Source organism: Paramormyrops kingsleyae, chromosome 5, assembly GCF_048594095.1.
Source record: "Paramormyrops kingsleyae isolate MSU_618 chromosome 5, PKINGS_0.4, whole genome shotgun sequence".
Classification (NCBI taxonomy): domain Eukaryota; kingdom Metazoa; phylum Chordata; class Actinopteri; order Osteoglossiformes; family Mormyridae; genus Paramormyrops; species Paramormyrops kingsleyae.
This window is the reverse complement of record NC_132801.1, coordinates 8,329,723-8,356,933: the sequence shown is the minus strand read 5'-3', so window position 1 is coordinate 8,356,933 and position 27,211 is coordinate 8,329,723. Positions and strand designations below refer to the sequence as shown.

At 43.8% G+C, this 27,211-nt stretch overlaps 2 protein-coding genes across 14 annotated transcripts in view; both read left to right on the top strand.

Moving 5' to 3' along the window:
• The first annotated feature begins 26 nt into the window (after nucleotides 1-26).
• Nucleotides 27-15,779, top strand: xpnpep3 (X-prolyl aminopeptidase 3, mitochondrial). The gene is made up of 10 exons (XM_023814498.2): nucleotides 27-360; nucleotides 738-857; nucleotides 1,984-2,412; nucleotides 2,939-3,123; nucleotides 4,721-4,783; nucleotides 8,697-8,810; nucleotides 9,401-9,486; nucleotides 10,519-10,702; nucleotides 12,431-12,551; nucleotides 13,616-15,779. The coding sequence occupies exons 1-10, from the start codon at nucleotides 294-296 to the stop codon at nucleotides 13,786-13,788; spliced, it is 1,542 nt and encodes a 513-aa protein (XP_023670266.1). The 5' UTR covers nucleotides 27-293; the 3' UTR covers nucleotides 13,789-15,779.
• A 148-nt stretch (nucleotides 15,780-15,927) lies between these two features.
• The window catches only part of ep300a (E1A binding protein p300 a), a 33,804-nt gene continuing 22,520 nt past the window's right edge, over nucleotides 15,928-27,211 (top strand). For 12 of the 13 annotated variants that reach the window (XM_072712012.1, XM_072712011.1, XM_023814494.2 and 9 more), the window contains exons 1-2: nucleotides 15,929-16,475; nucleotides 23,219-23,835. In XM_072712012.1, the coding sequence (XP_072568113.1) occupies nucleotides 16,382-16,475; nucleotides 23,219-23,835 (711 nt within the window). In that variant the 5' untranslated portion in view covers nucleotides 15,929-16,381. Of the gene's footprint in view, nucleotides 16,476-23,218; nucleotides 23,836-27,211 lie in introns of all 13 variants that reach the window. The other variant, XM_023814486.2, reaches the window with a different exon arrangement.

Here is a 27,211-nt window from a genome sequence, read left to right as displayed (position 1 = left end):
CGTAGACTATAGACGTAATACGGGGGCTCAACCAATCCACAGACTGGATTATTCTCCGCTTGACCGTCTTAAAGTGCCAGTGCCTTGTCAATTTAGTATGATCGGGGGAGTAAATTCGCTTAGTACGGGATACCGGTTGGCTGGCTAGTTTAATATTAAAAATCAGTTAATCTGTTCGCATTAACTTCTAAACACATGTCAAATAAAATGATACACATGGAGTGTTGTTCGGTATTCACCGTTTAGGTGGAGTTAACGTTACTTCGTTTTTTGGAAGTCGATGTTGAGTAACTATGACTATGTTGCACAAAATATTCGTCAACCTTGCGTCAGCCTACTCACGTTTGCATGGGAGAACAGGTCAGAGATGTGCTTTATTTTTTATTTCATATTATTTGAACCGTATACACCAACGTAACTGATCAGTAGTCTAGACGATACTTATTACCAATGATCAATGGAATTATCTATTACTGACAACATTGCCGGTTTTAATCTCAATGGGAAGTTTTCATATTTGCCTATATATCATATCTTAATGAGCGATTTTGCTTTTTTAAAAAATAGTCGGTTTATATAACTTGTTAAAGTTTGCAACAGCGTAACAGTAGATCGGAAAAATTCTGTACTCAGTGCCCAAACTGTTGAATGACGTCTCTTATACGGTATGTAGTAGGGCGCTGAGATGCAAAAGGATACAAAAAAACTTCATGTTGAGTGATTTCACTATCCCCTAGGCTGCGTCTGCTGCCCCTGCAGGAATGTTATAACCCAAATTGGAAGGTGGCTTCAAAAGGTACCACCACGGTATCTGGGTCAGCCTAGCCCCTATACACATCCACACATTCTTAAATATGGTGAGTAAAACACAGCCCTGTGTGCCATATATGAAGAATGAACTGAAAACTATAAAGTTCTATGGACAAGTTCTGCTGTCGGAAACAAAGAAAGTTCTAAGTACCCTGCCCATTCATTCTTTGTAACTGTGTGTTCAATCAGGGGTACATGTTCATCTGTGAAGTATTTTCAATGTATATCAAACACTTCTCCTTAGAGATTCCCTACTTTTTTGTGTCTGTCAGTCTGCCGGTCTGTCTGTGTGAACACCAACCCCCCATCGTTCTCTTTATACCACAGGTGTCAAATTCAAGGTCTGTGGGCTGAATTCAACCTGCTGTCTCATTTCATGCAACCTACGTTAACTTACATAAAATAATATTGTTGAAGGTTGTAATTCAGCCCATGAAATGATTTTTGAATATGGATTTGAAAAAAAAAAACACCAACAATTTTAAAAGTACAAAGCAATTAAATTCTTAGTTTTTTTTTTACTTTTTTTGGGTGGGTCACTAAAGGAATGTAAATATTCACTGCCACTATCTGACTCACCTTGATGAAAACTGTGGTTTGGAACTATATTAATTGCTGGTGGGATTGTAGGGAGACCAGTATGTTTTATATTACAGTAGGGAGGTTAGGATGGGGTGGTGTAGTGGTTAGCACTGTCGCCTCACACCTCTGGGACCAGGGTTCGAGTCTGGCCATGGGTGTGCCCTGTGATCCTGGGTTACCTCCCACCTTTTACCCATAGGCTTCAGACCCCCACAACTCTGAGCTGGACAAACAGTTTCAGAAAATGGATGGATGGTCCATGGATGCAGCTATGAAAGTTAGACCCTGAAAACCATAAGCTGAACCATAAGGCATACATGCTCAAAGCCACAGGAATCATGTTCATCTTTTCATGGATGAGGGAAATCCTGCTTCCTGCAGCTAAAAAACATTTATGGGTCCCCCCTCACCCCCGAAAGTGAAGCCCGTTCAGGGCTGGTAATTTCTCTGTCATCATTAAATGTGAAATGTGTTGCTGATTTGTTAGTAGCCTGTTCCATGTGGATTGGCCGGCTTGCCTCACCATGATGAGCTTGATGTGCCTGCTTGGGGTCCTGTTTCTCATGGCCGTCCTCTGTCCTCCTCTCCCAGGTGAGGTGACCCCAGGTCTGACGCAGACGGAGTTTGAGCTCCGTCGACAGAAGCTTTCCGCCCTCATCGCGGCGCAGGCTGAGAGGACACAGGGGGGTCTGTTCGGTTCCCATGGAAACGGCTCTGCCTCCTTCCACGTTGCCGTGGTGCTCTCTCACCCTATTCGCTACATGACCAACGACATCCCCTACCCCTTCCACCAGAACCAGGACTTCTTCTACCTCACGGGCATCCTGGAGCCCGATAGCGCCCTGGTCCTGTGCTGCCCGCCCCGCCCGGAGGGGGCCATCCTGTTCGTGCCCAGAAGAGACCCAGCACGGGAGCTGTGGGACGGGCCCAGATCAGGAATAGACGGGGCGTCTGCACTGACGGGCATTCAGCAAGTCCACAGCACCGAGGAGCTGGGCCTGGTGCTGAAGAGCTTTAAAGGTACAGTAGCGCATCTGAAAGTCCCACGTGATCTGCATCAGCTGCTGTGGCGCGGTGGGCCCAGTGGTTAGCGCTGTGGCTTCACAACCCTGGGGTTGCAGGTTCGATTCACCTGGACAGTAGCAGGAAACCAAGTTACATTTAAGCACAGATGCTCCCCAGGTCGCTTTTAGTACATTATTCAGTACATTACTGAGATATTCAACACTTTATTATAAAATAGGCTTTGTTTTAATGCTTTTGCCCCACTGTAGGCTAATGTATGTGTTCTAAGGCTAGGCTATGATGTTTGTTAGGTTCGGTCTACTGTATTGCAATGTATTTTCGCTTTACGACATTTTCACCTTACGATAGGTTTATCGGAATGTAACCCCATTGTAACCCGGGGGGGCGTCTGTATACGAAGAGAAATCAAAGACTGAAATGTGAATTTTGTATGCGCTTCAGATGGGGAGAGAATGTCACAGGGTCACCATGTCTTTCCGTCCTGCCTTTACTCCCCTCTCTCTCTCCACCCCTCCCTCAGGCAGCACGCTGTGGTACGATGCATCCCAGCCCTGCCACCCTGAGCTCCACCACAGCCACGTCGGCCCCCTGCTGGAGGGGGGCACCCCAGTGCAGCCCCTCAGACCCCTCCTGCACTCCCTGCGTGCGGTGAAGAGCCCCTCGGAGGTGGCTCTGATGAAGGAAGCGGGCCACATCACAGCACAGGTGCTACAGGAGAGTGGGGGCGCGACCCTGACAATTCAGGAAGTGTGGGTCCTTACTGCTGCCCCCCCCCCGCAACCCTCCGTGCCAAGAGTCAGACTCCTGCGTTCTTCTGTCTTTCCGGGAACCGCTGTTATGCTCCCCAGCGTAGGATCCGTCGCAAGTTTGGCGTTTGGAAACGCGGGAAAGTTAAACGAGACTCTGCTAGTTCAGTGTTTGATGATGCCGATATTATTGCTGGTTGTCATTTGCCCAGAATATGTAATAACAGGGGGTGGTATGAATGGTTGCCTCACAACTCTGGGACCAGGGTTCGAAACTCCACCATGGCTCCATGTGTGTGGAGTTTGCATGTTCTCCTCGTGTCGTTGTGGGGACTCCTCCGGGTATACGGTTTCCCCCCCACAGTCCAAAAACATGCTGAGGCTAATTGGAGTTGCCAAATTGCCCATAGGTGTGTGTATGGTGTGTGAGTGTGCCCTGCGATGGGTTGGCGCCCCACCCTGGGTGATTCCCTGCTTTGAGCCTGTAGCCTCCAGGATAGACTCCGGACCCCCCAACCCTGACTAGGACTAGCGGATACAGGAAAATAATGGATTTATGTATGGAATAGGTACAGGCAGGTACCAGTTGAAAATTGTCCCTGGTTATATGAGTCAGAATGTTTTATTTTGATACCAAAAAAAATTCAAGTGATTATCTTTATTACTTCCATAGGGAATCTTTTGGAAAACTTTGTTTTTCACGCTTTATGTTGGTGCCTAGCTCAGTGGGGCTTTTTGTAGGCAATTATGAGAAAATTGAGGGTAAATTTGGCCAGTATTTTTGGTCAAATCTTTGAAAAATCATCGAATTTCAATGGCTAATTTCAGTGCAATTTCTGAAAGAGTAACAATGCACTCTTTGGTAAAAAGAGTAAGAAATATCCTTTGTGACATTTCTGGACAGAGAAATGATAAGTTGATCCTGAAGCGTTTTCTCCCCGTTTTTACACTTTTCTCCAGTCAGTTTCTTACATACTGGTACCTAGCAATTACCTTATGGCAGAACACAATGTTATACTCTAATGCAATATCCACTCATCTTGTTAATGTGTTGTGAGCAAAGCTTGATGAAAAGAAGGCAGAATTTATGGGATCTGTTGCATAACTGGCAGTGATTGTCACTGTATGACTTTTTGCCAAAAGCTTGTTGGTTGAAAAGGAACTTTTAATATCAAGTGAACCCCAATCTGTTCTTCATAATGGAGAAGAGACTTATTTTAGGAGCTCGGCATCTGGTAGCTGAGAAATTAACTGTGAGGTAAATGAATCTGTATGCTTTGACATAATAGTACAAATGAATATGTAACAGCATTTTAATTTCCCTACATCTCGCTAAATTTGTTCGATGCGATATACAGCAATACCTGGTGACCCTGACCGGGATTATCGGTTAGAAAATGGATGGAAATTACAGCAATAATTATGTGAGGACACAGTTTTGAGTTCGACCTCCTGCGCTGTGATTATTTGTATGTCTGGTGTAAAGCGGTGCCCCATAGTGGTATTGTTAGTGCTCTCTGACGCCCCCTGCATGTTATGTCCTGTCTACACTCCAGGCGTTTAAGAAGACCATGGCGATGTCCCACGGAAAGGTGAATGAAGCTCTCCTCTATGCTAAGGTGAGATTGTTAACTCCCTCTTACTCACTACTCATATATTACATCCATTTTTTGTTTGGCAGCTGATTTACTTTCCTGACTGAATCCTGAGTCGTAAGGACCATAGATTTAGATCCTGGATTTTAGACTCTCTTATGCTCTGCCTCTTATAAACTCCATTGTCTTACTAGATTACGGAGCATGGTTTATAAGTAGGGGGTGTGGGGGCTGGGTGGGGAACACCGTCACCTCACACCTCCAGGATTGGGGCTTCAGCCGCTGGCCTCCCATGTGTGGAGTTCACATGCCCTCCCTGAGTTTGTGGGTTTCCTCTGGCTACCCTGATTTACTAACACACACCAAATTGCCAGTAGTCTGTGAGTTTGCACCTTGTGCTTGAGTCTGTGAGTTTGCACCTTGTGCTTGAGTCTGTGAGTTTGCACCTTGTGCTCGGCTGGCATCCTGTCCTGCTTGTACCCGGCGTTTCCTGGGACTGGACACAGGGTTATGGGGGATGGGTGTTGGGACTGGTAGATCCCCGATGCTGCAATGGGAGCCCCGTAAACTGTATCCATGGCGACGGGCCGATAAAGTAACAATGTTCATGACTTCGGTTTGATGACCGAGTGTGATCATGGTGAAATGTATTTTCTGGCGTGGTTAATTCAGCATACTTTATTTTACTTGTATGCCGTGCCTTTCTCAGTGCACTTGCCCCGAAGCACTAATGCCGATTCAAAGAAGCACATCACTTTCTGACATACCACAGTTATGGTAACAATAATGTAAAAGAATAGTAAATAAAATCCAGGAAAAATATTGGAGGAGTGCAAACAAAACTGCATAATTTGATATTGGGTGGGAAAAAAAAACTCTGGGAATCCAAGGTTAAGCGATTGCAGAGCAGTCAAGGTTAAGCGATTGCAGAGCAGTCAAGGTTAAGCGATCGCAGAGCAGTCAAGGTTAAGCGATCGCAGAGCAGTCAGAGTAGCTCGGCCTGCAGGCTACTGCATCCATGGCAGACCCGTCATTGTTCTCCATGGGCACAAGGCATCAAGCCAAGTGAGGAGAGAGACACAGGCCTCGCTCCAGATGCTGATAGGTGACCAACAGAAGCAGAGACAGACAGTACAGTGGCATGTGCAGCTGCACCAGAAGCCCCATGTATGTAGGGCTGAGGTAAAGCGACAGCTCTTCAGTCAGATGTCCTGCAGTCATTCCCTCCATCTAGATACAGCTTTTGCTGCTGCGTTTTAAATCTGCTACAGGAGTCCAGCCTCTTTGATCACAATTAAAAGAATCTTGGTTGCTAATATTACAAGTAAATAAGATTCAAGGCTTTGGGGGGAAAAATGGTTGTGTGCATCATAAAAATATAGTCAGCTAATTGCTGAAGACAGATTTTGACCGTGATCCGCATTGTTGCTCATTCCTGGCCCTCGGTGTTTTGCTGGGATCAGTGTTGCAGGAAGACCTGCCATCTCACTGCATTTGTTTGTTTTTTTTTACTTTTTTATTTATTTCACACATAGAAAATCCAACATGACAATATACATTGAGTTGCCCCCACCCACTGGTCCTCCCCAGTCATCAGACTCACCAACTTTCCTAATGTTATATCTTCCCTTGGTAGGTTGTAACCATATTAATAGATCACATTATTTAACTCAATGGTCCAAAGTAGCATTAGTACCCTTACTTATCCAAATCAGGTTCTTATAATTATAGAGAGAGCTTATGAACAACCAACCGCTCATATTACAGTACCATGGGCACAACAACAAACACAAAACAAACAAACAAACAGATAAACTAAAAGAGGTGTTTAGGGCTCATTAATCAATTGTTTTATTGGATTCCATCTATGCTTAAAATTTTCCAGTTTCAGTTGCAGTCTTGCTGTAGTTTTTTCCATAATATAGACCTTTTTAACTCTGTCTCCCCATTTCATGATGTTGGGGGGGTTGTGGCTTTAGCCAAGAGGCTGTGATTGCTTTTCTTGCTATCAAGAGCAAGACTCTGAGCAAATATTTAATGTCCTTATTTATGTGATCATCAGGCAATATCCCCAATATGTACAGGTTTAGATCCAGGTTTAGCTCAATACCTAATACTCTCTTTATATCTTTTTGCACATATTTCCAAAACTCTTCAGGCAGTCCCAAAATATGTGAGTGAAATCCCCCACTGCCCGCACTTCCTCCAACATAAATTAGATGACTTGTTATATTTTGAGATGATTGATGGAGTATTAGGGTAACGCATTTTCACCTTCCAATCAGACTCTCTCCAAGTTGGGCTATTGGTTAATTTATGTCCTGACCTGAATGTTTCCTCCCAGTCACCATCAGTTATGGTAACATTTGCTTCCAGCTCCCATTTTTCTGTAACCTCTATATTATTAGTACTTGTTTCATATTGTAGTGCCTTAAATATTTTTGAAATTATTGCCTTTTTTGTTTCGCCCTTTGTAAATGATATGAACAATTCTTCGACTTTGGTCGGTTCCTTGAATATTATTTCCTTCTCGTTATGGTTCTGGAGATAGTGCCTTAATTGCAGGTATTTATAAAAATCATTAGTTGGCAAGTTAGATTCCTGTTTAAGTTGTTCAAATGATTTCATAGTGGAGCCCTTAAACATTTGTGCTAGAAATATTAACCCTTTATTTGCCCATCTCTCAAAGCCTATGTCTATAGTACAAGGAATAAAGTCTAAATTTTTAGCAATTTTCGGAGCTTCGTTCCCCGAACTTGATATGTTTAATTTATTTTGTATTGTTGACCCATGTCTTCATTGTCTCTTTAATCCAATCATTTTGAAGCTTAAGCTTTCCTTGTACTGTTTTTGTCAAGAAGGGCAGTGTTTGTAAGGGTACCGTACATTTGGGCAGGACCTTTGCTCCATTTCCGCCCAGATCGTATCCTTCTCTTTAGTAATCCACACTATAAGAGCTCTAAGTTGAGCTGCCCAACAATGATTCCTTAGATCTGGCAAGTTTACGCCACCTTTATTTTTGGTGGGAGCTAATTAATGAGCTAATTATAAAAAATTTAAGTCTGATTTCAATTTCAATTGTCTAAACGAGTGTTTGATATTTAATTCTTGCTTTTTTTTGTTTTGCCACAAAAACGTTGGTATACTTCCATCTAGCATTTTGAAAGTGGAGCTGGGAACCCTAAGCGGAAGTGACTGGAATAGGAACAGCAGTCTTTGTAGTACATTCATTCTGATTCTTTCTATCCTCCCAATAAGAGTCAAGGGTAGAATCTCCCATCTATTTAGGTCCCTCTTAATTTCATCTATCAACTTTTCATAGTTTGCACCAAATAGCTGTGAGATATAATAGTAATAGTAACACCCAAGTATCTAAACCCTTTGTCTGTCCATTTAAAGTCTGTTTTTTCTTTCGACTCTGCTGGGCACTTCCCTGAAATCATCAAGGCCACTGATTTATTTTCGTTAGTCAGATACCCTGAGATTCCTCCATATTCGTTAAGATTATCCATCAGAGCTGATACTGGTTGGGATGGTTTACTCATGATTACTAACAGATCATCTGCAAATAATGATATTTTATGTTCTATTCTCACTGCATTTGTATTTATCACTTTGTATACTTGTGCCACTTAAGCTGCCCGTAATGCAGTGCTTGCCTCTTCTAACTGTACCTCCGACTGTGACCTTTATCCCAAGCCTCTTCTGTGAGGTAGGTATCCCTAGTCTGACATTCTTCTTTTGTTCCCTCCTTTGTTGGATGTAGTGTCACGACCCCCCTGCTTTGCATTTCACTGTACACTTGTGTAAGGCGAAGTGACAAGAGAATCAAACCAGAGAGGGAGATTAAAGACGCCGGAATCGCATCCCAGCCCCGTCGTGCTGATGTCGCCCTGCTCTCTCTCTCCCTCTCCCTCTCTCTCTCTCTCTCTCTCAGTTTGACTTTGAGTGCCGTGCTCACGGCGCCAACTTCCTGGCCTACCCCCCCGTGGTGGCGGGAGGCAGCCGAGCCAATACGCTGCATTACATCAACAACAACCAAATTGTCAAGGTGAGATACAGGTACAAGCCACAGCACAGTGCCTGAATCGAGATTCATGCTACATTATCAATACTTGGTAGCAAGACCTTATTAACTTGTCAGGCAGCTTATAAATTATATGATAAATTAGGGTTTTTTTATCTTTTATTTTCCATTTGCATTGGTCTGCTTCTTTTCACATTCCCCGCCTCGCTCTACTTTGAGACACCAATATTTATGCAGTTAAGAGCAAAGCTTAGGGTCTGACCACAGGCTCAGATCATTGTTCCGGTTAGGGGCTTTGCTCCAGGGCCCAAACAGTGATGTCGCTCTTCTGCTGAGGCTCAAACTGGTGACCTTCTGATCACAGGCACAAAGCTGTAACCTGTTGAGCCCTAAACTCCCCCCCCCCCCCCCCTTATGGACCATTACATTTACAGGACATCATGGGGTCCACTTTGCCCTGAAATGAAATGGATGGTCACTACTGATTTCTATTAGTGGTACCAGGGCCCATTGTTTCTGAACTACAATAATTAGGCACATATAAGATATGCTCCACATTGCCGCCATCGCATGGTTAAAATGCCTTTTTTCTGGCTTCCTCTCTTTGTCCCAAGGACGGTGACATGGTTCTCCTGGATGGAGGCTGTGAATATTTCGGATATGTCAGCGATGTCACTCGCACCTGGCCAGTGAACGGGAGGTAAGTTCTCCGCTGTAAGCCTTGCTGAGCTTCCCCTCTAGTTTGGGACATGGAAGCACCTGCATTAATATTTACCCCAGTGGTCAGTCACAGCGCCCCCTACCTGTATCAGCCTGTTAGGCTGCAGTTTATCCATGTAACTCCTTTGGCATCGCGAGCTGTGACTGATGTCAACACCGCCTATTGGGATCTTTTTTATAACTATAAAACGCATTTTGTCACATATTCCAAAAATCAAGTCTTTTTGTTTTTTAATAGCTTCGTGTGTTGGGTTTTCAAAGTACGTAAGCACAATTTAGAAAATAATTGCACTTTTAAATTACACGACCAGTCAGTTTTGCACCACAGGTTTTTTACCATTTTTCCATTTATCATAAACTGCAGATTGTTTATTCTTGTTAAGTATTGAAAAGTTGGGTGAACAACTATACATGAAAATAAAAGTCAAATAAAACAAGTTTCCTTTATAACATGGAAAGAGTATGTAACTGGTTGTGTGGTGATGGCATAGTCAAATTCTAGGCTGTCCTTTAACTTTAAATGCACAACTTAACAGTTTCCTCCCATGAATCAGAGCAGTATTTAATGTCCCTTGTAGAAAGAATGCCTCAGATTTCCTCTGCTGTTATTACTGCTAGACGAGGTTACTTTCATGAATCATTTTCTTGCTAATATAGGTACTCAGATGGCGAACATACTGTAATTTTTTTGTTAACAAAGAATATTGCGTGTATTTCTAGTAAATGTTAAGTGAGTAACATGCAAATGTAGAGAATGTCAGTGTGTCCAGAAACTTTTGACCGGTAGTGAATATGAACAGAAGCAGTTTAACCAACTCTCTCAGAGATCTAATGGCTGGCTTTCTTCCTTGCTGTGCTGGAACCTTTTGTGTAAAAGTCCACGTTCAAATCCCATAAGCTCTTTCTCCCCTTGTACTGTACACATGTGATTCTCATTCTCATCAGCAGTCACCGCAACGGCGCTTCTCGCTCAGGTTTGCCGTTTCACGAGCCCCGTCCTCGCCCCCCCCAGATTCTCCGCCCCTCAGGCCGAGCTGTACGACGCCGTCCTGGAGGTCCAGCTGGCCTGCCTGTCCCTTTGCCGCCCGGGGACGAGTCTGGACCACATCTACAGCACCATGCTGGCTCTCCTGGGACGTAAACTGCGCGAGCTGGGCATCGTGGGTCGCTCTGCCAGCGACGCCAACTCGCTCAAGGCACGGTCGTCGTCGTCCTTATAGTGTCATCGTTGATGACAGTTTGTTTGTAGAAAGCTTTGATCAGGCTACACAGCAGCCTTGACAGGTACGGCCGTTACGTCTGTGCAGTAAGGGAGCATGGGAAAGCCTCGAGGACGCACATGAAGTCAGGAAGCAAACCTGGACTTTATTATTGACGTTTTTCTGCTTTTTTGGGGTGACAGGAGATGGGGGGGGAACTAACAAAAGAGCCTGCAGGCCAAGCTTTGGGGATTGACACACATCCCTTAGGTCTGGACTCACAGAACTGAAGGATTCTAGTAGTTTAACCCAGAGCTGAAGGACAGAAAAGCCCCTGATTTCATCAAAGGAGAGGAACAGAAAGACGAACATGGGGTCTGTATAGAAGGATACTGAGGCTAGAGGCAGTACAGGAGTTTATAAGACTGGAGAGAGAGCGACACGAGTGAGAACTTAACACAGCAGTGTTCAGGATCCATGCAGCCACGTCACTGAAAGGCTTCAGTTTGTTTGACGAGGACAGTTATTAACTAAAAGGATACTGAGGTGGTAACAAGAGAAAACACTCAGATAATGGGGTATGAGTGGGGAATTCTGAACCTACACGGCCGTTACATCTTAGGGAAGATGAACGATCAAAATGAGCCCCCCTAGACCCCCACACTACACTCACACCAACATGTCATACTGTAGCTCTTAAGGGAAATCTGAAGCTGAGTGAAACCTGGAACAGAAGAACGTTCTATTCAGTGTTTGGGTTTTTGCTATTAAGCTTTCTGACCACTATCTGGAAGAACAACGAATACGCTGACCAGTTTACAAAAGGTCTTAGATCTTCTACATGTAGCCTTATCCGTTAGTATGTCTGTTACAACCAGATACTGGTGATTGTTTTTAACCCACTGACCTTATTTAAAACATTACAAGACATCTACTGTTACTACAATCAAAACGCATGCTTCAATGGTCATTTACTGTGGCATACATGCACAAAAGACCAGAACTGGGTACAACCCCTTTTTGTGTATCTGTGGGTATGTGATTGAGCATTACTTTATCCAGAACTTTTTGTCTCTTAACAAAAGTTCTTGTTTACTGTTTATCTGTAGATTTTAAAAAACCACTAAATTTGTGCAAAACCTCTATAAATTGTACAAGTTCATTTAAATCATATGTTTCCGTTTGTGCTGTTTACCTTAACGGCTCTGCGTCATGCTTTGTTATGCTGCAAAGTCATTTTATAAAGCAGTGTTTCCCAACCCGGTCCTAAGGGACCCACAGCCGGTCCACGTTTTTGCTCCCTCCCAGCTCCATGCTGGACAGTCCACATTTTGAGAGCTGGGAGGGAGCAAAAACGTGGACCGGCTGTGGGTCCCCTAGGACCGGGTTGGGAAACAGTGTTATAAAGTAATCAGAAACGAGTATTAATTTGTCTTGGAATAAAAAAGTGGATAAATAAATGCAAAAAGAAAAGAGCAATAAAATGTTTGGGGGAATTAGAGGTTCTGCTCAGAAAGAGGTAGCAGGCTGTCGGAATGAAAGGCCAGTCCAAAGGGTTTAACGTCGTTATCGTTCATGCTTACTTGGACATTAATCTCTGTGAAGTGGTGTGTAGCATGGTTTGTTTGGCTTGCAGGACTATCCTAAACAATTGTGTTTGAAACTGATCAAACTTATGAGATACATTCCGTTTCTCCTTGTCAATTCCTGTCACCCCCCCCCCAGGCTGCACGTCGGTACTGTCCGCACCACGTGGGCCACTACCTGGGCATGGATGTGCACGACACGCCGACGCTTTCGCGCGCCCAGCCGCTGCAGCCGGGCATGTGCATCACTATCGAGCCAGGTGAGAGGTGCAGGCCTGCGCAGACTGGTCAGGTGACGGTGATTGAGGGAGCAGGTGATGCACATGTACAGAAAGGATGATCGCTGTTGAGGAGCACTGCTAGCTTGTGGGAGTTTTAATCACACAAAAATGTTTTGAGGGCAGAACGAAAACTGATTGGTTTGGAGAGATAACCAATCAGATTGTAGAGGACGTGGGTCCAAGCAACTAGAAGAGTTTGGACATCTGATTGGTTGGTCCTGCCAGCTCTAGTTGCTTGGACTCACCTCCTCTACAATCTGATTGGTTATCTCTCTGGACCAATAATTTTTCGTTCTGCCCTTAGAACATTTTTGTGTAAGTAGAACTCCCATGAGAGCACTGCGCGGGCTGACACAGAAACACGAGTCAGAATCCTTTCCTTTGCCAAGTACAAGGAATTTGTTTGGGTGCAGGTGGCGGCATGAACTGTACAACTAAACGTACAATCAAGACAAAAAGTGCAAAAAATAATAAATAGAATAAAAGTAAAGTAGAGGTATGAATAGAAATGAAGATGTACAAATAATAAATAAACACGTAGACATATAACTAACAATAGATGCTGGGTACAAATAGCTTTGGACTATGTGCAAAATATGGAATAGTGCAAGACCAGTTAATTTTTTTAAAAAAAAGCATTTTTCAGTGGTGTGACTGAAGAACAGTCTACAGGGTTCTTCCAGCCTTACGTCTCTCATAACCGCTTATCCAGATCCTAGCCAGCCGAAGCCTGCCGCAGACATACAGGGCTTACAGACGCTCCCAAGATCACACACTACAGGCACGGGGGAGACCACTATCCAGCTGACCCCATTTGGGTTCACTGTGGGAATTTCCACATAGACATACATAAAACTGCACGTATGCCAAGTTCTTCCGGGACTCAAACCTACAGTCAGTCCGTCCGTCCGTCCAGTGTATAATGTAGGATTATACAAACTCATTAAAAGATGTCCTGAGTACATGCCATGTTTTGTAATCGCTGTTGTATTATATAACATTATAGTGTAACTGAGTGTTTTTGGGCGTCACTTCCTCGGCAGGGCTGTACATCCCTGAAGATGACAAGGTGTCCCCAGCAAGATTCAGGGGCATGGGTGTTCGGATCGAAGATGACGTAGTCATCCAGGAAGACGGTGGACCCTTGGTCTTGTCTGCTGACACTCCCAAGACGATAGCTGACATTGAGAAAGAGTGTGCAAAGAAAATCACTTGAGAAGGAAGGGATACTACTATTGTATAGTTTTTAAAGCTTATGTAGGAAGACTGAGACCTCCCAAAATCGTCCCTATGTTTGTGCATGGTGGAGAAATAGAGACTATGTTTTACTATTACTGCATAAACACTCATTGCAATACACGTGATACATGCACCCTAGAACACAACCTTGAATTTTTTAAAGTTTTGCTTATAAGAATTTTTAATATTTGCTATTATTTCCAGAAAAAAAAATCCAACTCTTGCGGAAAATAATTGTGTCAGGATTATTACTGTTGCCAACTGATTTATAGAAGAAATCTAAATTTGCCTTATTGGTTACTGACTTTATAAATTGATTAGTTCCTAAGGTTGTTTTCAGCTGGCGGCTTGGAGTATCTAACCACACAGAAGTGCAAGCAGAAACTGAACTTCTCAATATTTTGAATTTAGTAAGGGAATGCTTGAGTTTAACTCGACTGCCCCTTTGATGAGCACGTGGTTACTGCCGATCCATGAATCCATGAGGTAGGAACCACATCGGCAGCACGCCAAGCATCAACCTCCCCTTCACAGACTTCTACTCTACCTCCAACCCTCCCACTAACCCGCTGGAGAATTAGAAACAACGAGCGGCCATTTTGTTTACACTAACAGACGGAGGCAGGGAGGGAGTATTGCGGCTGCTGTCCCCGATGCTGCCTCGGACCGACACAAACAAGCGGATGGAGTTGAAGCGATTAGTGGGTGGCGAAAACCCCAAGGGAGTGATGCTATTATAGGATATATTGGAGAGGCAAAATTAGCCAGTACGTTTTATCAAGTGCTAGCCAGACTTAATGCATAGAATTAACAAAAAAGGGAAAACATCATATATGCAATCAATCCGATAAATGTAAAAGAAAATATGCATTATTATCATTAAATCGAATACCAAAGGGATGAATTCCAGAAGGCGTCTGTGACAACAATAGGACCCGAAGGAGTAGGAATATTTGAGGGTTTGGATCCCATCTGTATTTTTGGGAGTGAGTCTTCTCACTTCGAATTACTCATAATACTTGTAACTTGAGGAACCCGGTGCAGTTTCCAATTTTAGCACAGAGGCATCCATGTATTTGCTTGATCACATACTTCCATTAGATTGCTTACTCGGCTTTAAAGTAGTATCTGATTGCTGTCAATAGTATCTAGTGAAAATTCTGTTCAATAGGCTATATACAATTGGTAGGAATTAAATGCGCATTACACATGCTTCCCCGTTATGCATTGTGACCAGAGAAAAATCTAACCATTTTGTGGCGAGATTATCTTCGATAAAAATTAAGTCACTGGGTAAATAAAAGGTTTATGGTGTTTTTTAGGAATCTTGGTAAAACGTGCGAGTTTACGGATGTTTTAAACCCCTTCACATTGTGCAATATATTAAACATCAAGATCGAAACTTTTGTGAACGAGATGCATTTAAACTGATAATTATGTAAGCTTTTATGGTGGATTGCCAAGGTGATGAAGCTGTGGTGGTTTAAATGCATGTCTAATTTATGAGCTGGTTTAACATGAGACTTAACGGTAAAGTGCTTCAATGTACTCTGAGATATCAGTGTATCAGTGGCCCTTATCTCTCGAGTGCTGCCTCCGAATATGAGCAGCATCTTAACTGCAGTTACAGCTTTACTAAGATAACTGTTTACTGGTGTGAATAAAGTTATTAAAACAGCGGGGAATTATTTTTAACAATCCTCTGCACTTAAAAGACTTCTGACTTAGAATAAATTAACTCGTTGCGAATACTTTATTATATAAAATCTGGAAAAGCGGTACACATTATAAGTATTTTTTAAAACAATTCTTCATCAATATCGATGTATTGTATCTTTACAGATAGGCCCATACAACATTTTTCTTTATATGTAAATGTGTTTTTGAGCATTTTAAAGGCACGGAAGGTTGCCTGTAAAACTACGATAATTTATACCGCTTGTAAACAAATAAACGTTTATAAATGATATCTTCCAAAATCTTGATTCAATTTAGCGCATCAAAATGACAGCTCATCAGAAATCAGAAGCTGTAACTATTTCATTCGCAGCTCTAAAACATCATGCGAGAAGGTCCTTGAAAAGTTTCGAGTGCCGGCGCGTCTTCCCGGCGGCCGCGATCCTCCAGTCCGGGGTCTTTTCGATTACAGTTCCGCCGCCCGACAATGGCGGAAAACACGGATACTATAATGGAGGGCAGGTCTCGGGACAATTTCTCCGTCTCCGAAGAGGCTCGGCGAGTTGGTTAAAGGCCTGCACGCTTGTCTCTCTCTTCTCTTACCGACTCCCCCTATCCATCCCTCCCTCCCTCTTTCCTCCTCCTCCGCTCGCAGAAATCTATAAAGAACAAAAAATCCGCCGGGGGAGGGGGTTTATGCGCTGGAGTCGGAGAGCAGAGGCTAACCCAGGAAAGACGAGCGCTTCGCACACGGGACTTTCCCCCCCTTAGTCCCCAAAAAGGAGGGGGGAAAGTAAAACAATCAAAGAAGGGAAAGGCGAATGAAGACCGAGAAAGAAGGGAATTCGCCTGTCTTTTTCTGGATATATATATTTATATAATTCGCGAAAAATATGGCCGAGAACGTTCTGGACTCCGGCCCGCCTTCAGCCAAGAGGCCTAAACTATCCTCTCCGGCACTTTCGGTCTCTGCCAGCGATGGAAATGGTAAATATACGCATTTTAATTATTCACGTCGCCGGAGTCTTTTTTGAGATAAACGCGTTTATCACGTCGGCGTTTCGGCCGTATTTTGGGTTTTTTTTCTCCTCCTCCTCGGCGGCGGCGGCGAGGCGAGCGCGTCAGGGAGTCCGCCGCCGCCGCCGCTTCCCCGTGTCGGCTCCGGCTTATCCGGGCGCCCCGCACTTCGCCGTTGACCGCTTGTTTTTCCCCCCCGGTCTTTATAAAGTCTTGGTCTTTTCGAAGTGCGCCTCGATTTTCTTGTTCAGAATTGTACGTTTTTAAGCAATTTAAAGGCCCAACAGCCTAAATTGTGTTCGCGACAACTTTTTTTTTTTTAAGCGTGTAGGTGTCGGGATGTCTCATACGCAGGGTTACGGCTTGTTAGCGGGCTGGTGCCTTTCCTTTTTATTTGTTGTTTTTGATCGGTTTGTCCAACAAAGTTAAACCCCAGCCAGCCGGAGCCCTTTCCCCCGGCCCAGTTTGCTCGGCTGGCCCGCAGAGCGAGGGGACCGATCTGGTCTGGGAGACGGTGGCATTACGGCTATCGCCAGCTAACATGCAGGGGCTCCGTGCAATCAGAGCATAAAGGGGGAGGGGGATTCTGAGTAAATGCCACCAACAAAGCTTTTTTATATCGGTATTTGTAAACCGCAGCCTGCTAGTTCCAGCGCATTTCTCCCCACACGCGTAGCGAGAGATCGGTGTTGGTCGGCCTGTTAATGCGGGAGAGCTGTGGCCGGACTGGGTGCCTGGCTGCGGCTGAGGATCGGCTGGTCCGCACGGCCGGGTCGCCGTCCCGATGTGCAGGCCTGTGATGGGAGAGCGTGTGTGGGGAGGCGGTTCCTGTTCTGTCCGATGCATATACTGGCAGTCAGTGTGTGTGAGTTGGGGAGAGTTTATACCGCAGACGGATGGAGGTTCAGGATGGAGTGCCGCTGTGATCTCATTGATCTTGGGATTGTGTCCACACTCGCTTAGCTGTGTGTGTGTAGGGAGTCTGACCACTAGCCCAGTGTCTCAGACATTTCTCTTACATTTTATTCACTCCCTATTGTTCATCCTCGGTTGGTTGCAAGGTCGTTGGAGAAACGAGAAAACTTCAGTGTATTCGAATGTTTTTCTGTCACCGAATATATGGCGAAATATTACTATTAAGATTTGGGCGTGAAGACTTTCGTAACTTGGACTAAACAAGAAAAGGTGTGACTGGTGGAATATTTTCAGTTAATTTCTGGTACATTAATGTCGACTTTAACGTACTTCTCTCAGTTGATTTTGTGTGTTTGTATGACTTGATCAGTATAACAATTCAGTTTCAGTTTCCTGAATTTCACAGGAGGAAAATACATAACATAAAATCCATTAAATCTCCACGTCAAAATAAGTAACATTAAATGTATGGACTGTATAAGTGCGCTTAAGCTCGTGGGGCTGTCGTAAGAATTATTGGAGCTCAAAGCTTATTCTCTTCCATTTCTCTCCAGTGTCATGCGTCTGTCATTACCAGTTCCAGCCAGTCAGACCATAAACCCTGAAATCTTTTCTTCCACAGTTGGTCGTGTGGAAAGATGCTTCTCGTTAAAATACAGGGATTTATCGCAGAATGCTAACATGTTGGTGTGGGTTTTATACTATTGCTTTTCATAAACCTATTACTCTTCAATCGTTTGCGTTCTCGGTGTTGGGATTAGTGCATGGTATATAAACGAGATTCAGTCAAAATTACCCCGCAGATCAAAGTGGGTAGTTTAGAGGTTGCTTAGAACAGCAGCATTTGACGTTTTGTTAAAAGGAAAAGTAACATCTAAGTTTCTAAAGTATTCATGGTTCTAACTAAAATATATAGCTTAACGGCTGATCTTAGACTAGCAAATCTTCAGGAGTATTCAGTGGTGACCTGGTCATTGTTTTAAAGTACTTTTTCCTTTTCACTCAGAAATTCTCAAAGGGTTTCACCATTTTTGTCTGGTTAGTAATTTGGGTCCCTTGAAAGAATAACAGTGACCTATAGACATTGTCTGAGATTTGATGAATAAAATACCAAAGTATGAGCGCAAAGCAGCACAGAAGGTGTCTACTTGTTGGTGGTGAAGTACAGGTGTTTAACATTTGCTGTAATGCTGTTTGGGGAACTAAAAAAATCTGGCTTCTGCTGTCTAATCAGCTTTCACAACTGGACTTTTGAAATGGCTGCTTTCACGGCATTGGGAAGACTTGAAGAAACCGTCTTTTGCTAGGAAAGCTTCGTATACAAGTTGCCATTTAATTCAGTCACTCCCATTTTCATGCATGACATTAGGAGCAGCTTTCCCCACTACTGCCTGTCTGAAGCTGCTAATGAACAGGCCTATACTATTATGGCAAGCCAGCATGGGGCAGCAACATTAATGGAATGTTGCTCTCCTTGTACATTTCTAAAAGTCACTGCAGTTCTTTGGAAAAACATACCCCCCCCCACCTCCCCAGTCTCATTTGAGAAGTCTTGTAAGTCTGTTGATTTGCCCCATTGATATAATTGACAACACAAAATTACCTTCTCTCAGTCCTGTGTAATTCTAGTGTCCAGAACGATTCTCTCTGCCATTATTTGCTTGATTATTAAACACATGCTTTGACTGTTCATACTGCTAGTATGTAGTTCAAGGTAGTTCAGGCTTGCTTGCATGTTAGTTTTTTTCCCCCCACTATTCTAAATTAGCACTAAATTTATATTTGCCTGTAGTGGTGAGGTATGTATTGCAGGAAAATGCATATTAGAAATAATTTTCCTGCCTTAATAGAATTTGGCACATGCTTGCATAGCTAGTAATATAAAAGACTTTTTAAAAATCTGTCATTTGTGCATTAAGGCTCATGCTGTGGCACTTGTGTGTTTCTCGATTTTTCTCCAAGATTGAACTTCATATTGTCCTTCTTGATAGCGCATATGAGCCTATTAACTGACTTACTTGAATGAATTAACTTGCTTAATTCATATTTTGCGCACGTTACCAGGAAATGCATGTTAAAAATATGGTTCAACTGTCATTCTTGTAGGCTTTTCACAAATAACATCTCTGCTTATTGTGGTTAAAATCGTTTGTAACCCTCTTTTTAATTTGTTCAAAAAATCTAAAATTTAACTAACTTAACACAACCTTTAAGACTTACATTCGAAACATTTTTGAAAAAAAGTTATGACTCTCTTGTATTCCACTGATGCATCAGACTCCAATTGCAGTAATATTTAAATTTTGTATTAATTCCCTTCAGCACTCATACCGTTTGTTACTGAAGTCTGATGATTGACAAGGTGTAAAAGCCTGCAGCTCAAGATTCATTTGCCTGTTTGCTGTATAGACTGCTACCGTTTTGAGGTTTGGCTGTTTAAAGTCTGAAAATGGTTGGCTGCAGATTCCTTTAATTTCGCTGAGCACGATGTAGGATGGAGGCTCATTGGCAAGATTCACTTTCTTCCGGTTATCCTTGGTTGGACAGCCGCACGTTTTGGCAGTTCCTGGGCAACGTCGAGCTTTGTGGGGTTACCGTGGCTGTTGTGCGAGGTCTTCTAAATGGAGTATTTGCGCATGTGTCCACTGATCGTTCAAAGGTAGAGAAACTTCACTTCCCCGACCAGCAGCATTGAAGGCAGGCCTCAGGCAGATGTCAAGATATTCTTTATGTGGCCCTTTGTTTCTGAAACAGGGCTTTACTAAAGCTGACAATGCAAGGTTTCTAATTTTATTTCCTGGTTAATCAAGGCGTTCTTGTCATTTTTTTCCCCCCCTCAAAGCGTTTCCATCTTTCAGAACTGAATAGCTGCACTAAGTTATTCCCTAAGGAATGGGGCAGTGGTGGATTGAGTTTACCGTATTGGGTCATTTTGGTGCTTGTTTAGTATAGTAGTCTACTGTTGATTTGAGAATGCTGGATTGATAATGTTTTCCTTGCTATTGATGGGACATTGCCCCCAGCTAAAATTATTGGAGGCCTACATCGATTATATGGTCATGTTCTAAATACTTTCACACCACTTATTGATATCCTGGTGCCTGTTTATGAATGATGTAACACGATTTGTAATGTGCAAATGGTCCAGCTTGGAACTTAGGACTGGAGCCAATTCAGGAATCAGTGGTTTTGCCATGCAGGCATCATCATTTTTAAGAACAGTACTAATTCCATTGAAATTGTTCTGACATTCAGCTAATGGTGTATCTAATGCTGAAATCTTACTGCCAAGTATTTTCGTATCTTAATGTTTTTTCGCGAAAAGAGAACTGGTTCTTTACGCTGGATTTTCTCATTTCAAATTTTTAAAATATTTTAAAAATTCCATAGGAAAATTATCAAGTGAAGCCTGTTCATGGTAATTTTGTAACTGGAATTCTCCTTGACCGCTTACTGGCTTTTAGGTCGTGTTTCGTGAATCTTGAGCATTGTGCACAGCTAAATTGTTTTCAGTGCTTATGGAACACCCAATCAGTACACATTTTGCTGCTCCCCAAAGAAGACTAATGTGTATTTTTATTTTAGCCAACTTATGGATCGTCCTAATGATCTGGCCCTTCCCCTTCCTCTTTTTTTTTTCCTGAGCTGCTCAGTTAAAGCAACAAGTTTTTGCTAATGTGAACCCTACTGTGGGAGCTCTTGGCTGATTCTCTCTCTGCAGTGGAAGAGCAGCCGCATTAATATACTGTAATAGTTCATATTTTGAAGTGTTTGTGTTTTAAAGTGTGAGTCTGTCAGTTCTATAATTTAGGAAGGCATGCAGCCGTTTGTGTTAGGACTTATAGTGCTTTGATTTGCAGCCTGAGCTAAAATGAACATAGTGTTCCGATATTCGACCATCGAGGCTTGGGGACTGGGGGGCGGGGTGGGGGGGGGGGGGTACTGTTCCTGTGAATGGTGTTCTGTTACCTCACAGTTTGTGTATTTTTGGATCTAATGCATCAATCGTAGGGTCAGTACTGACCATTTCCCATGTTACCTGCACTGTGCAGTTCAGATGCATCCAGTGTCCTGCACGTTGCGGAGAAGCCGTGTGGCATCTCTTAAAGCTATTTGTGCATGATGTTTGTTGTGCCAGCTATAGGAGAGCTGTGGTGGATGATGGCAGAAAAATAAGATGGAGCATCAATTTAATCTGGTTCCGTTTTTAAAAAATAGTTTCCAGGCAGAACTCTCACAAAGCAGAGTTGCCTTTTATGAGAACGTTGACTGACACAATGTTGTGTAACTTTTGTATTATACTATGAAGTTTTCTACACTTATTTTACAGTTGATTCATTTGACACAAGTTTGAGACATGAGCCAATGTTAATTTTTAAAAATTTTAAATTACTGTTAGTATGGAGAGCATTTAAACATCTTTTGTCATTGTTGCTGTTAAATACACTCATTATTAAAGGCATAAAGTTGTCTGCCTGCTACCTTAGAATTTTCATTAAGTGTTCAGGCTAGAATCTGGGCTTATTTTACGTTGATTGAAGGTCCGTGTTCGTGCACATTGAACTTGTTGCGACCAGTATTACCATGAACTTAAACAAATGAAGACGGGCACCAAATAAAAAAATATTATGAATTGAAAATAAAAAGGAAATATTTAGCAAAAACGTCAGACTTTAAACTACCAAAAAGTATGCCTACCACCATCTCTACCTGGTTAACCACAATATCTCCCCTTTTTTTAAAAGATGTTGTGGCTGCTGTCCCTTTCGTCACCAGGACTTCAGTACTTTATTGTTTCCATGGTGCATCAAAACAGTCGAGTAACCGAATTTAATAAATATAAGGATAGGTTGGATTTATACAGATCATCTCTTGGGCATCACAATACACAGCTCATTAATATTTTAGACATACTACTAATCTGCTAAAATTGTGAGCATAAGTAACGTCAACCTATGTATAGTGCTGAAAACTGGCGTCTGTTATCTAAAGCCCTGCAATAATATAGTTTGTCAAAATAAACAATTTCATTCCCTGGAGGAAAATTATCGTTTAATCAAACAATTGGTAAAATACTTGATAGATTAATTGATGGAAAAAAAAGTCGTTAGTGGCAGCCCTACTCCACTGCCTCAAAACACAATTAGCTGAAGATTACGTTTGCAACTAGTTTTAAATGATGCCAAAAATGCAGCATATGATAGGTGTGTTTCTCTCGAACAATCATTGCTGAAACATTTGTGGTAAATTGTAGTAGTGACACCTGTGGTGTTTTATACTTTCAGTCCCTCATTGTATTAATTTTCTTTTGTGTTGCCATGGCTTCATCTGCGCTGCCAGGTATGGTATGAACCAGCATTGACAGGCTTTTTGTCAATGGCCTTTTTCCAGAAATACTGTCCGTTTCAGGTCGACACATCAGTCCGATTTTCCTTGTACTTGTGCATTATGCTGTCTGATTGGTGTCCTCAGTGTGAGGTTTCTCACTTGTGTGACAAGCAGCTCTAGACTCAGGCTGCCGTGAGTGATCAAGACATCTTCTGAAAAGCTTTGTAGGCATGAAAATGCGTGGAAAGTAGGCAGGACGTGGCCCAGAGAAGCTTCTTTGGTGCCTCCTCGCATGCAGGGACAGTCTCTGCGGTCGCCGCCTGATTTCTGCTTATGAGAGACGCATCAGTTCGTTGAATGTCATGCCACCTGTCCGCATCTCTGGGTGCTTTCTCTCCCTGCCTGTTTTGATGTGTTGGCATGTGACGGTTTTCCTGTTCTTCTAAAAATGTCTCTTCCTCCTCTGTCAGATTTCAAGTCGCTGTTTGACCTGGAGCATGACCTGCCGGACGAGCTCATCGCCTCGGCGGATCTGGGTCTGGTCAACGGCGGGGATGTGGGTCAGCTGCACGTGGGCCTGCCCGGGGGGGCCGGGGGCCAGGACGCGGCCGCCAAGCACAAGCAGCTCTCGGAGCTCCTGCGGACAGGTGGCCCCCCCGCATCGGCGCAGCAGCAGCAGGCGGCCGGTGGGAGCCCCAGCAGTGCGGCCATGGGGCTCCTGAGCAGTACGAAGGCGTCCCAGGCCATGCCCGGCATGGGGGTGCAGCAGCAGCAGCATGTCCAAGCCCAGCAGGCCACCATGATGCAGCAGCAAGGGATGCTGAACAGGGGCATGATGGGACCCCAGAAGGGCAACGGACAGCCGTCGGCACCCACACCTTCGCAGCAGCAGGTCATGATGGGAGGGCAGGTGATGAACGGCTCCCCACGCATGTCCTACTCGAACCCTGGGATGGGGAGCAATAACAGCAGCCTGCTAGCAGAAACGCTGCAGCAGCAGCAGCAACAACTACAGCAGCAGCAACAGCTTGGTGCTGGAGCACAGACTGGAATGAGGGGGACCCAGCAACCGGCAGCAATGAATAAGGTATCCCAGCTCTGCTGTGGGGGACGGGCTTTAAGGTTTAAGGGGAGACGGGCTTTCATTGCTTTTGAGTGTCTTCTGTGGAAGCAGAGAAACATCAGTCTATCTCCACCTTTGGAAGCCAGTATGGCTGGGTGTGTCTGTCGTCGCCTAGGTGGGGCTAACTGGAAATAAGACAGCACTAACTCGGAATTTGAAGTATCAAAACATGGTAACTCTGTGGAAAATCCACCATACGTCGTACTTTATTAGGACTGCTGGTTGCGAACACCCCCGAACCCCCCCCCCCCCCCCCCGGGATCACAGCTGCTCTCTCAACGTCAAAAAATGGCCCTCTTTTGCACGCTGCTGAATAGAGGTTCTCTGCATATTTCTCATCCCATATGGCTCGGATAGGACCTTCACAGTGCTGCCTTCCCCCCAGGGGGCCGAGCTGGGTAGCGCGCAGTTATTCGGTGTTCAGAATGTGAATGAGAGCCCTCCCCAACCTTTGTAGAGCGTGTCCATTTCCTCATTGTTCTTTGAGTACTTAAGACTGGCAGACAGTGCTTGGTGCCTTACATCCTGCGTGATGTTTTCGCTGGGTTAAATTGGAGTCTGGGAGGTGATTTGTGGGTGTGGCAAATAACTCCCTCAATGGTGTGTATGTGTGCGCGCGCGTGCAAGCACGGGGGTTTGTTTTGATTCCATGTCATTCCGAACAGTAATTTCACAATCGCGATTTTTACAATTGGCTGACACGAAAGACCTCGGCGTTTCATTCGTGACAGCCTGTTCTGAGTGGCGTGCACGTATTACGCTGTTTTTCTTTGTGCACTTCGTGTTGTTAGACCTGTTCCCCAGTGGATCTGAACGTGATATTCTTGAGTGTTGGTCTGTCATGGGGCGTCTGCTTTAACGTGCTCGGCGGCAGCGCTCTCATGTAGGTAACGCGGGTGTTTGGTGACGTGAGGAGGCCTCGGAGTCATCCTAAGATGAGAATTCATGCTGCCGTCGGGCCCCCCAGAGCTGAGCTCCTTAATCATTCAGATTGTGCTGTATGCAAGCTAGTGCTCTGATACACCTGTCATTTTAAGGATATATACTAAGCTTATAGATGCACTTGTTTATTCAAGTCGATGCATTAATTTTATAAATGTTAGCGTGGTGCAGTTGAACTCCCAGGTTCAGATATTGAATTATTGGCATATGATATAAAGGTGGAGTGGCGATATATGGACATGGGGGCTGTAATGGTGTGTGGCTCAGTGGGGTAGGTCTCTGTGCCTGTGACAGGAAGATTGCCAGTTCGAATCCCGTCCTTGGCAGAATTGTCTGTGGCCCTTACAGCCCCCTAAAATGCTCTGAGAGTGCCTGATGAATGGCTGGCCCTGTGCTCTGATTAGGCTCCTCACTTTCAATCTTCCCCCAATAAGCCCCCAAGCTTTGCTGTCAAGTGTGTGTGTGATGTTGCTTCTCCATTATGGCAAAAAAAAAGCATAATCATGATTATTTTGGTCCAGATTTTGATCATGATTATTTAACACAATTACTCATTGACTTTGGAAATAATATGCATTTAAAAAAAGCTTTTTAATGGTGGATTTCTTTGAACTCTGTAATTAAACTGAGAAACAAAAGGGGCTGGAAAGGAGCACACTGGATTTATAACTCAAGGCAAAATACAAGCCTGATCGTGAAATGAAATGCGGCATAGACGTTTTATCTTGACTTTTTGTTTTGATAATCGTTGGGTTCCGAAATTGCAATCGAAATTTTAAATTGGATTAATTGCACAGCCCGGGTGTGAAAAGGCAGGATATGTGGGGGGAGAATTAAAAAAAATCGAATATACCTGTATTTGTACAACAAATCACGTCATTTTCATTTAGAGGTGGCGGGCATCGTGCCCAGTGAGAGCCAGCTGCACGCGTGGCACTAGGGCCTGTCATTGGCACTCGGCCTGCTTGCTTCATTGTTTGCTCCCATTGTCATTTGGAATGTAAACATGGTTTGGTAATAACAGAATAACTTCATATTGTGGTTTATTCTAAAGATCACTTAAACAGATTCCAACTGATCCACTTTAATCTGCCAAGCGCATACTAATCTTGCCGAAGACCCACATGCATTTCTCCCTGTAAATATTCTTACGGGACTTCCTGTGGTGTTTCATGGGGGAATGTAATTAAATCAAACGTGTAAGTAAACCCAGACGGTAGTGTTGGTCGCTTGTCGTTTTAATGGAGTTGGCTGAAACTATAGTTTGAGTAACAGAATTAAACACTGGAATGGTTTTCTGCAACCCTAAACCATCTCTTCACTGGGCTATAAACCTCTTGGGAATGGCCTGAGTGATTTTTACCTGCCGGTGGATTTGTGCTTATACTGGCGGTTTATAAACTTTTATATATTTTATTTTTTGCGTTTTAAACCCCCTAACCCACTTTAATAAGGACCTTGAGTAGAAGAAGCTGGAGATTACAAAGAGGTCTAAGATGTCAGCCTTTCTCTTTAAGCTCACATGAAGAGCAGGTTTGCCTGGGAGTTGCCTCTGTCAGCTGGAAATGCTGTGGATGCTGTTCTGGCTTCTGGGAGCCGACCCTGGACAGCAGGACCTCCTGTTTCTGACAAACTGTTAGCAGAGTGCCGTGGTGTGTAGGGTGATGGTGGATTTTTCAACTAGCATGATCACTTAATGTAAAGATTCAGCCGAATGTCTGTCTTTTTGAGTGTATCGGCCCTTTCGAAGAAGACGCGCTTGGCTGGTAATCCCTGCTAAAACATCCATCCCTGAAATAAGCTTTACCAGTATGGAACACTTGTTCTTTCCCTTGCCTTAGAAGATAACGGTGTGGATGGTGAGTACACCGCAGAGTGTCATTGTCCCGTTACTGCCTGGGTAGGATCAGGCTTACCTTGGCATGAAGGTTCAGGTTTCTAATAGAGGTGTGAGGTTTGCCTCTCAGCTGGGCTCTACCAGGAATGAAGACCTTCACTAGTACAGGTGAATCAGTGTCCGCTTAACTTAACCAGTTAAATTTGCAACTAATGTAAAATCGGTGGGCTGAAACCTTCATATTTTCAGTAATATTTCAGCTGCCTCTGTAGTTGAGATGGTCACGTTAGCTGGATAGTTAGCGAGCCAGTCGCTTTCCTGGTGACAGTTGTGTGTCTTGAAATGCAGGTTATTCCTCAGATGACTAAAGGCGACAGTTTCTGCCTGTGACACGCTCTGCCTGTTATTACTGGAATGTCTGCCTATTATAACGGCGCGGAGGGTGGTTCAGCGTGTGAAGTTGAGGCCTGGTAGCCTTTCGCCTGCCATTCTCTGCCTTTTGGTTACTTAGCTTGACCCCAAGGTTCCTCCGTTTCTCAGGGTCAGACTCCTCCCTGGCTT